Here is a 12,017-nt window from a genome sequence, read left to right as displayed (position 1 = left end):
CAATATATAAAAAGCTGTAAAAATATTCAAAGCAGTTAATATGAATTTCTATAGGTTCCTATAAGATTTCCTATAGGATCCTATAGGATTTTCTATAGGATCCTATAAGATTTCCTATAGGATTTCCTATAGGATCCTATAAGATTTCCTATAGGATCCTATAAGATTTCCTATAGGATCCTATAGGATTTCCTATAGGATCCTATAAGATTTCCTATAGGATCCTATAAGATTTCCTATAGGATCCTATAGGATTTTCTATAGGATCCTATAAGATTTCCTATAGGATCCTATAGGATTTCCTATAGGATCCTATAAGATTTCCTATAGGATCCTATAGGAAATCCTATAGGAAATCCTATAGGAAATTTTCGTAAGGGTAGGCATGGTGATACAGATACCCTAAAGCCTATTTTGCGACAGACCGTTTTATTCTTGGCGCTTCCTGCTAATTTACGTTGTACCTCACTCTCCGACCATTTGGCGAGGAGGCCCTTGACGGCATCCTCAGACAATGATAGGTCTACTATTTTGCTGCTACTCATACTCATAGGACTCAAATAGCTGCGAGGATTTCTTGCGAACGAGATCAGTTGATTAATTGCCCAATTGTGCGCATGCGTTCCATATGTAAACATCCGGAGTTAACTCCGATTTAACCTACCTCCCGATCTGGGTTTATTTCGACCGCGGTCAGGGGTACGTCGTCCGTTCACATTAGAAAAGTTCACCGCGACAGAACCGAGGTCATGCAGGCCTTGACCGCGGTCGAAAATGCTAGTGTGAATAGCCTATATGTTTTAAAGGACAATAATCATATAAAAATCCATTTCTCGAATTCTGAAGATCCAGCACTTAATCTATACACTACAGTTATGTTTTAATTGATCCCCGTCATTTAAAAATTATAAAAAAAATCTATTAGTAGACAAAAAGCGTTTTAGTAAACCTCACCTCAATATGCATAAACGAAGCAACAGATCTAGGTCACGTGGTACTGTGACGACAATCACGATAAAGGTCTATGAGACTCAACTGAGCTGCATGGTGCATACTGTACAGACGGAGAAGTTAAGGAAAGTTGTGTTGAACGGATTTGAGGAATTTTTGTTATGCCTCGGTGTGTTGCCGTGGGATTCACCAAAATTGCAGCTCTCTTTGACAATCTTTCTTTGTCTGTGACGGTCTTCCGTGACTTACTAACTTCGGTGACAATAGTTGCGATGCTCTAGATCACCTCAGGTGGTTTAGATCATATCAAGAGCTGGTAGTCTTTCAGATTAACTGTCATCAGTTGGCAAACTTACTGATTGCTGATGCATTTTAAATGCATTGTAGTTGACCAAGAGCTCGTTTACAACAAACCTGTTAATTATGCACCGCTGCACTTCCCAACCCAGGTAATAACAGGTATCAAAATCGTCTTGGTGGGCTTTCATATTTTTCAAAATATCTCATTTATTTCATGGGGTGATTTTATTGGTATTTATAAATGACGTTTAATATCAATATTTAAACAATTGAGTTCAAACACCGTCGCGAACATTAATAAAAGTAATTGCTCTCAGGGTAACTTGAAGCATGCGTATGCCCAGGCATTACTTCCGTGGAAGAAAACGTGTTGAAGAACAAACAGAAAAAAAGAGCGGTATATTAAAGAAAAAAATAGGAACTTATGTACTAAAATGGTTCGTAATCCTAATTCGTTTATGCTTTGAGGATTTGTTTCTGAATGTTATTTCATCTGAAGTATAAAATAATTTAAAAGATTTATCATTTTATACCTTGAAATACAAGTTCTGCGTCTGTACACAAAACTTTTTGCAAATTTGTATGCTTTGTCAAACCCAAAAACATGTAGCAGATCAAGGTAAAAGAGCATTGTTTGCTATAAGTAGCATGGGAAAATTCATTACTTGAATGTTTACTAAATGTGCAGTTTTACATACGTGAGTATAAAAAATAAAAAAATTCCAAGCACGCACAGCAAAATGTAGACTAACGCAAAACATCAAGAACAGCGTAATCTCAGCAAATGTGCCCCATATAGTAGCTTAATTTCCATTAATAATAAAATCATCATTTAAGTCAAAAATTTTCTGTCGATTTAATAAATGTTCTAATTTATCCAGAACGGTATATTTATTTAAGAGGAGGCTAACTGAAATATAGTTTTATTATTTGTTTATTTTGTATTTGAAAATTGCCCATGTCACCCTGTTAATTAGAAGGTCTAAGCTGGCTCAAGTCCGTGCTAAAATTCCTATGAAGCTGTGCAGGAAAAATTCTTCCTTTGTTTCTCTAGCTCCTCAATAAACCCGGTGTTCAGATTTTATCTAGTACCCCCAGGTCTGCGGGAGCTGCTCTTTGAAACTAAAGCACAGGTAGATTTTTACCTGAGATAAATATCGCCAGCCATTTAACCCTCTAATTAAGAGGTAAAGGAAGTTCCAGTTAGATGGATGATTTAGATGGGACTTGTAAAGGTAACGGGCATCGTTTACCTCAGTTTAAGAAAAGTATCCAAGACGGAGTGTCAGCGGTTTAATAAAATTAATTGAATTTCACAAATAACATGGCCCTCATATGCAATAATCCACAGTACCCTTTACTCATTCAAATGCAGTGTTTTATACAACTTGAGATAACCATAATTAAATGCTCGTTAAAGAATTGACTAGACGGGAATGGTTTTACACAGCTTCATGAGGATTTAGATCCCTCGGGTAAGAGATTTGAATGAGTATTAACTTTTATCAGAAGCCAGAGAAGTCGTCTTACAGGTAGACAATGCAGCTCAGTTTGACAGCTAAGCACGCTCTGTTCTCCAGTGGCTCGATTGTCGTCATCGGACCACGTGACCACGTAGCTCATTAACTCTCAGGCCGAGCAAATAGGACGTTTTTTAAAGCCAAAAACTTACAAAATGAGCTTTTAATTTGTGTATTTGGATAAAGATATCGTTAGTTGGGCATGTTTTCTGAAGAATATGTTCCGTTGAGGCCATTCTGACGGTATGAAGCAAATCCTTTAAGCCTTTTTTGTATCGTTTCGCTTGAGATGAAATTGACCACAGGAAAGGAGAGTTTTAAAAGTTCTATTATTAATTTATTATTAAATGAAATATATAAGTATATTATATTATTCATGTAAAGTCAAGAATAATATCTTATAGACTATTCTTTAAGGCTGCATGTGGGTAACTAATGAAGATCGTGGAGAACTGGTGTACATGTGAGAATCACGTGATATGGTGGAACTTATGAGTTTTCGAAGGAAACGAACTGCTGAATTCTAAAGACTGATTTTTCCCATTTGATAGTTAGGCATTCCAAACAACAGGATTGATTTGTAATAGATCAATCCAGTTTTATCATCATTGGGGTTTTTTCTGGGTTCCCATACCAAGATCGATCTAATAGGTCCGATCCATCTCCGGAGGTTTCTTGCTAAATTGCTTTCAGCTTAAGCGGCTTAGATGTCTGGCACGCCAACTGAAGCTGCCAAACGATGGTTAATTACCCCATGGCAGTTTCAGTAGGCGTTTCGGATATCTAAGTCGCCTAAGCTGATTACAATTTAGCAGGAGAGGAGAAAGATCGAGCCATAGTAAATACGATAATCTATGGTAATGGTCCCTTAGTAGTTTGTCGTGAGCCTAAATCTGAATTCATACACACAATTCTCAATAGTTGCTTTTTCATCATGAGGATTTTTTACATATAACATTTATCTAGTAATCATCCACATACCACATCAAATTGAAACCAAACAAAACACATCCTCAGTGGGTAAAGTGTGTAGTGTAAAGAGAATAGGACCGATCTCAGACCACATAATGTGCTAAAAACGTTTATATTACCAAATACGAAAATAAAGTAAATATTAAATAAATCAAATAAAAAGCTCAAGGTACAAAATAATAAAAAATATTGGTGATTACTGACCTTGAAATTTGGGTAACTTTTCCTTTATCGCCTTTTTCTACCCTCCGCCAGGTCCACAGATATTTGAACAGACCACTAGAACAGAACACTAGAACACGTTTTGTCTGACTTTTTACTAGCTGTGAACTAAAAATTCCCTGAGCAAAAATGTTCATTAACTTGGTAGTTGGATCATACATGACAATTATCAAACACAAGCTTAAATATCTAGTGACTGCATCTTGTATTAATCATAAGACAAGGCGTCACATCATGTTTATGTTCAAAATTGGGCTCCTAGATAACGGAAAGCGTTAGATGAACGATGGCAGCAGAATGCGCCTCAGGTGAGCGTGGACAGCAGAATGTGTTAGCTGAGCTTGGACAGCAGAATTTGCGCCCTTCACACAATACCTGCAAAGAAACTGAACAGGCCGACGACGCTGCATGAATAGTGGGCCCGCATTTTAACCTCTGCCAGGGCTGTAGATGAATTACGTTCATTTGTAAAAATGTGATATGAATAAGCCAGAGACTACCCTGAGTGTCAGAGCAACGTAAAAGCTAGCTTGTTAAATATACCTTGTGATGGAGTCGCTTTTACCTGGTATTGCTACTATGGGTTATATATGAAATCAAGATCGAGCTGGCAATACCGGAATCTAGAACCTAGGGTACCAGAGACAAATATGTGAATATCTAATGAAAAATCAATCTGTGGCCCTGGTAGAGGGTACCTGCTTTACACTATCAGCGCTTGAGAGACTGTAAAACACGGGGGATGAACGATTATGCGTATTGTGTACATAAAAGGATTTGTTGAGTCTATCAAACAAGGGCTCATTCCAAACAAAACTATCGCTCTATCGATCCAAATCCAAGGGGGCTCTAACTGAATGGTAGTCATGTGTGCATGCCCATTTCACGTGACCAGTAGAAAAAGGTTAACTGCGCACGCGCGTCATTATTTGTATATGAGATACAGGTAAATGTTAAACAATACCCTGTCACCCGAGTGATGTATCCCAGAACATCACGAGCCTCAGGGATAGGTGTTCGTGGCATATGTCGTGAGAGGGTGGCAGTGTAGAGTTTGACATGCATACTACAGTAGTAGGCCCTACTGAGAAAAAGAAGTCTCATTTCACCGTAAAACACCCCTTCAATCGAATAAAGTGTTCCAATATCTCACTTTTTAAATATATTGAGGAAAGAACTCGGCGGCCAACTCCCGTCAATTGCTTCCGAAAGGAAAATTTATTAAAACATTGTAATTATAAAGGTCAAATTACTTGAACAGTTTTCAATCAACCGTTGCCACTGACCATTCTACCAGTCCGAACGGGCCACACCCTCAAGTTGGGATATCTGTTAAACAAATGCGCAATGACGTACCTGTCGTCTTTCAGTGACATATACAACGTGGAATACATTAATTTAATTTTTAAAGGCAACTTTGACGACGTGGCAGTCTCAGAATGTGCTTATATTCAAAGTCATTCCAATGCTTCTTGTAGATTTAAACGTGAAATACATTAAATTTTAAATGATATTTCTGATGAAAAGTTGGGAATAGAGAGGAAGAATTAAAAAAATTAAAAAGATAAATAACACAAACTGCGCGATCAAATTATCTTTCAAGCCCATATATCCAGTCACACGCCCGCTAAATTATTACAGCATCATGTAATGGCAGCCAGCAATTCATTTTTGTTTTTCTGTAAAACAAAATAATATAGTACCTTTTTATTTCGCCAGTACTATAAAGGAAGAACATACATCTTTTGGGAGCCTAAAAGATTTATTCGTATATTCTTATTTTCCAGTTACAATGCATTCTCTTTTATCCTATAGATCATCATTCCAATGTCATGATGTATCACAAAGTCTTTCTCCTACATTACCTTATTAGGTAATGTAATAATTCCTCAGCTCATACACAATGTCTATGATTATCCCTTTTTCCACAACTTTCCATCATTACGTCATTACCAAAATATAATCATTCTCTTATTAGGCAATGGTATGTTACTTGACCTTAGGTCGCCATTTCTATTAATACAGATTTTTCATTGTATCATCCTGAAGGAATGATAACTATACTCCCTTATTCTTTTTTTATTATTGAACAACACATGCACTCTTTAACTCTCTTACTTACACTGTTTAACCTCTTAACAAATGTATATTGTATCAATTATGAAAGGTACAATGTATTCATTACGATCCCAACTTTTAATCTGTACTTTTAATCATTTTCATTACGATAATAAACTTATATCCAAACTCACATATGTGTACGTGAAAAGCAGGATATCATAGAAATAATAAAAGATATTGCCCATTTACTATTGAAAAAAGTGTGACAAGGGTGCATTTCGATCTATGCAAATGCACCAACAGAGTCTATAATCTGATGACCTCAGGTCCAAGTAGCTAATCCACGTGTAGTGTGTGAGGAGACGCAGTAACGGTGACTTGCATCCGCCTTCATGTGGATATCACAGTGGGATGGAGGTAAAAACATAATGTACCAGCGCTTACGTTAGTGTTACAATATTCCTGCTGGTCTCACAGTAAATACTGGTATTACTGACTATATTTCTAAAAGCATTTATTTACAAGCTTGTTTCATGTACATTGGATACATTGGATCCTTGTCGTGCAGTGTCCTTTTTTAGAAACATATCAAACTATATCATTGTTTAAATAAAAGATTGTAACTTTATTATACAGTGGTATAACTTGACTGTAAAAGTGCCAAAAAAGTAAAAAAAAATAGAAATTAAACTGTTTTATGAATTATGTTACTTTCCCACTCCTACATTATCGTATAACTAATAGTTGTTTAAAGCCAATATCATCACCTTCAAATATAACAGTTATAATTTCAGAAATATCCATAATTATCTGTTCAACAAATAATGTTCATGCACAGAGTTTCGCTGTAATTCTTTTTTCCCTTTTTGTGGTAAAAATGATGTCGCCTGGTAACGTTTGATATATTACTTAACTGGTAGTTAATGGACATAGCGAAATGTTTTCACCTGGCTGCTCCACTCTCCCACTACAAGCTGTCCTTTGTTATCAATGGTCACACCTCTTGGCTGTGAAACCTGTTGTGGACCCACTACGTATCTCAACAGTTGACCATCTGAGGTCAGAACAACCACCCTGTAATTGAACTGGTCAGCAATGAAGATGTGCCCCACGCTGTCTGCACAAACTCCCCAGGGGGAGTCCATGTATCCATCACCTGAGCCTTCTTGGTATTGTGAACCATACTGGAACACTACATCACCCTGGGGGGTCACTCCAAATACACAGTGTCCGTAATAGTCACTCACCACAATGGTGTCACGACATGGGAGCACTGCAATGTATTGTGGCCATTTACACATAGGAACACCGATCTTATTGATAAGATTGTACTGCACAGCGTCATACACACAAATACATTTATTGTCCAAGTCACAGACAAGTATGTGTCCATTGTTGTCCACTGTAACACCCCAGGGCGTAGATATGTCACCCTGACCAAATGTTTGGAGATGTTTCCCGGAGGAAGAATACACTCGGCATCCATCATCACATGTAACCACCAGTCTGTCATCACTGAGCACAGTGACACCCCTGGGGTCTGGTACATCAGCCTGGAATATCACCTCATGAGATGGTGATATTCCTGTAAGTTTGCCCGGAAAAACTAAATATATTGTTCCACTTTGGCTGCACGATATGTCCCTCAAAGCTTGCATACTGCTATCAAACTCACCCACCAAAGATGCAGTATCTAGCCATTCTAACTTCTTCACACGACCAAAGACGTCCACTGGAAGTTTTCCTTTACTGAAAGTGATCTCTGTTGTTTTTACCTGTACGGTGGGTCTGACATTCTTCAGTTCTTTCATCCTTGCTTGGATATTTTTAGCGTGTGTCATCACCTCCGTGTGGGAGCCATGTTGAACAAGATGTTTGGCAAACTCACATGTGCTGTGGATGGATACTTTCTGTAGTTGAACGCGATCTTTCAAAGCCTCGAGTGACTTCATGTGCGTTGCGGCGTGGTCTTTTGCTTCTGCTATCAACTGAGCAGAAATACGCTGAACCTCTTTTATAATATCTGCCTCCTGTTGTTGTATGTCGGCCACCGTTTTGTTTACCACATCAGTTGTATATTTCTGTTGCTTAGATATTTCCGACTCTGCTTTTTCAAACAGTGAAATGTTCTTAGATACATCATCAAAGCCACTGCTTATGTTCTCTTTATGGATTTCTGCTACATCTGCAATGTCAACACAGTTGTGTTTGTTGTGTTTGGTGAGAATACAGTCACGACACACAACAACATCGTCATCTGTGCAATAAAACGTTAACTGTTGTCCTTTGTGCTTATCACAAAATAGTGTAGCGTCCATTACTTCCTGGACTTGCTTAGCGTGATCAGACACTGAAATCATTGTGTGTCCCCGCAGAAATTTTATAGCGTCATGTTGTTTTTGTCGACAGTTCTCACAGAAAAAATGTTTGCAATCTTGACAGTAAAATTGAGCAACTTGAGAATGACAGTTACCGCACTTTTTTTCCTTACTCTCTGTTGTCAACATGAAGTCCTTCACCTTGGACAAAAAGAAGTTACGGACAAGTTTCTCCAGCCCACCTGGTGGAACAGGCGCCTCCTGTCGGCACACTGGACACGTGATATTGCCTCCCGTCCCACTCGCTGCCACGTGCTGGGCAAGACAAGCCAGGCAGAAAGTGTGATAGCATGGGAGGACACGCGGGTCTTCATACTCATGAAGACAGATGTGACACGTTAGAAAACTGTCACTGAACTCCTCGTACAACTTCTTGGATGCCATGACACTAAGATCAATATGGGACGCACACAGCCAAAAGGTTGTAAATTATGCCTCGTCACTTAATGACGGCTCTACCTTTGACTGGATTGTTTCACACCGCGTCTGTGTTATATACAACAACATCGGACAGGGTCACCTGACTGGGTGATGAAATCTGTGCAAGGGACGGTGAGGGTAGCAAGGGTCGCCTTCACTTTGATGATCGACGCACCGAAGAGTCTTAAATCACCTTACAATAGCATTGTGCTAAGATTGGCCGGCATTTACATATAAAAAAGATTATGAGAAAGTTGACAATTTGTGAAATTTAAGTCAGTTCTTTCGGTTATAGGCAGGGAATAAAAAAATTATACCAAATGTTCCTATTTCATCGAGCATCTCGTGCACGTTTTGTTTTGTGAATACAATGCACCGTGATTGTATCAGCATCAATCTGATTTCTAGTATAAATTTCAGATGTAGATTAAATACTCATTATTATCCGTATTCTCCTATTGTCACCCTCTTTGGACCCATGACTTGTAACAGAATCACCTGATTTTATTAAATATTAACGTGTCTATAATTTACACCTGGTAAACACGATAAGAGACAATATTTGACATAGGCAAGTGTAGCACAGGGCATAAGTTTGAGTGCTTTAATTGCTTTAGCGCTTAGCCTGCTGTTCAGACAACCCTTCCACCGACAGCATGTTCCTTTACGTTTCGGTATAGTGTCGGTAGTTTTCATTATCAACTGTAGATCTTTATACGAGTGTAATGATGGCACACACTCAGACACACACACGCTCATGGTTTGAAAAGGTATCCTGTTTATATATCTTTATCTTTTAAACTTTCGATTTCTTCCCTGTATAATTAAAAAGATAATGATTGTTTCCACGCCTGCAAATATTTCAGACATTATTAATGACTATTTAATCAAAGTAATATGGATTTTTATCTGCCAAGTAACTTTATAAAAATTAATAAACTAAAATACCATTGACTTCCCTTTTGATAACATCCCATAACGCAGTTTCATGGGTTGGGACTTTCAACAGTCTTTTGATTAAAAATTGTAGATTAATGAGCGAAAGATATGTTTCCGGGGATATTCCGATTCATCTCCTCCTCGGAAAAAGGGAAAAATGGCATTCTCATGTAATAGCCCATTATCAAGTTTAATTTTTATCACGGCGATTTAGTTTTTATTCTTATTTTAAACACACTCTAAATGGCTCATTAAATATGCACTAACTGTACACTTGGGCGTACGTGAGAACACGCCTCACTCGTCCTGATAGCTGGAGTCACCTGTGCTGTTCACCGCACCACGAGGCACTTGTTACAAGAGATAGCAGAACTGCTAGTTAATTTAAATTAATAGTTAAATTAATTTGAGTTCTTTGTTTTAGCGCTCAGCCTGTCGTTCAAACAACCCTTCCACCGACAGCATGTTCCTTTACGTTTCGGTAGTTTTCATTATCAACTGTAGATTTTTATACGAGTGTAAGGATCGCACACACTCAGACACACACACGATCATAGTTTGACCAAGGTATCCTGTTTATATATCTTTATTTTTTAAACTTTCGATTTCTTCCCTGTATAATTAACAAGTTAAAGATTGTTTCCAGCCTCAAAATATTGCAGACATTATTAATGACTATTACATCAAAGTAATATGCGTTTTTTTGCCTTCCAAGTAACTTTGTAAAACAAAATAAACTAAAATATCATTGGCCTCCTTTTAAATTACATCATCTAACGCAGTTTCATGTGTTTGCACTTTAAACAGTCTTTTGATTAAAAAAACTGTAGTTTAATGAGCGAAAGATATGGTTAAGGGCATATACCTATTTAAAATTCCTCCTCGGAAATGAAGGGAAAAATATTTGCATTCAAGTGTAATAGCCAATTATCAAATTAAATTTCAATCACGGCGATATAGTTTATATTCTTATTTTGAACACATTCTAGATGGCTCATTTAAGCCTGCACTAATTTTACACTTGGGTGTACGTGAGAACACACCTCACTCGTCCTGATAGCCGGAGTCAGCTGAGATGTACACCCCAACACGAGGCTCTTGATACAGGAGATAGCAGAACTGGAGAAGTTAATTAATCAATGCGCTGATTGTCTGTGAAGTTATTCTAAATAGGGACTTCGATAACATTTTGTTCAATGAGATGTTGTTTACCGCTCAACACAAGGATAAGAGAATGTCAATGACCTTTCCCGGCCGCCACTACTAATGTCTAACATGTTATTTAACAGGGTTTTGGAACTTCCCAAATACCTTCAAACTATGGTTCTTTAAGTTTGCACTAACTGTAGACTTGGGTGTACTTGAGAACACACCTCACTCGTCCTGATAGCTGGAGTCACCTGAGATGTACGCCCCACCACGAGGCACTTGTTACAAGAGAGGGCAAAAACTGGGCTAGTTTATTAACCCAGCTGCTGATATTGTGTTTCAAGTTGCTTTATATCCACCCCGACTCTCTGATAACATTTTGTTCAAGGGCAAGTTGTTTACAGCTCAATACCAAGACAGGACGTTGTCAATGATTTGGCAGTTATAAACTTTCCTGCCACAGATTTCTAACAGCTAATTTGAAGGGATTATGGAACTTTTCAAATACCTTAAAATTACTCTTTTTAATGCATGCAGTACTTTTATATCACAGAATACAAAACACGAATAAATATCAAATAAGTAAAAAGTTCAAAGTGAAAAATAAAACAGTAATAATAACCACCTGACTAATTGAGGAACTTTTTCTTTATCGCTACAGTAAAAATTATGGAAAACGACAGGAATTAACACAAAAATATATTGTATAGAGAGAATGGCGGTAAATTTGTGTCTTTATAGTGCCAAATTTGATTTTTTTTTTTTTTGTTCTACAGGTCGATCTACTATTCAGACAAGCCCCCAGCCCCCTGTAACTGTATGTTTATATAGTTCCCCTTTTTATATCTTAGTTCAATCAGCCATGAATTTGCGCTAAATTCAGCCTTCCCTTTCTCGAAAAATGTTCAGAAGCCACGCAGTTCAATCATCGAAAGATATAAGTTAAGGGATGATCTAATTTCAAATATCCATATTATTATTATTATATTGAAAATAAATCATCTCCATAATTTTGTGAAAATCATACTTGTAATTAAGTGTAATAGCCAATTATCAACATTTATTTCCATCATTGCGATTAAGTTTATTTTCTTAGTTTGAACAT

The 12,017-nt window shown here is 37.5% G+C and overlaps 3 protein-coding genes across 3 annotated transcripts in view; all 3 read right to left on the bottom strand.

The window, feature by feature from the left end:
* The window catches only part of LOC147759363 (E3 ubiquitin-protein ligase TRIM56-like), a 102,328-nt gene that overhangs the window by 52,429 nt on the left and 37,882 nt on the right, over nucleotides 1–12,017 (bottom strand). The window lies entirely within an intron of this gene.
* Nucleotides 1–12,017, bottom strand: part of LOC147759367 (SH3 domain-binding glutamic acid-rich-like protein 3) — a 191,822-nt gene that overhangs the window by 173,919 nt on the left and 5,886 nt on the right. The gene's annotated exons all lie outside the window — the stretch shown is intronic.
* LOC147759369 (E3 ubiquitin-protein ligase TRIM45-like) lies at nucleotides 5,658–8,887 on the bottom strand. Its single transcript, XM_086998270.1, has one exon. The coding sequence runs from the start codon at nucleotides 8,786–8,788 to the stop codon at nucleotides 6,947–6,949; it is 1,842 nt and encodes a 613-aa protein (XP_086854396.1). The 5' UTR covers nucleotides 8,789–8,887; the 3' UTR covers nucleotides 5,658–6,946.

This window comes from Lingula anatina, chromosome 10 (genome assembly GCF_051362555.1).
Source record: "Lingula anatina isolate TDL-2025a chromosome 10, LinAna3.0, whole genome shotgun sequence".
In the NCBI taxonomy this organism is placed as follows: Eukaryota; Metazoa; Brachiopoda; class Lingulata; order Lingulida; family Lingulidae; genus Lingula; species Lingula anatina.
Note: the sequence above shows the minus strand (reverse complement) of the source record. Positions and strands in the feature narration are given on the sequence as shown.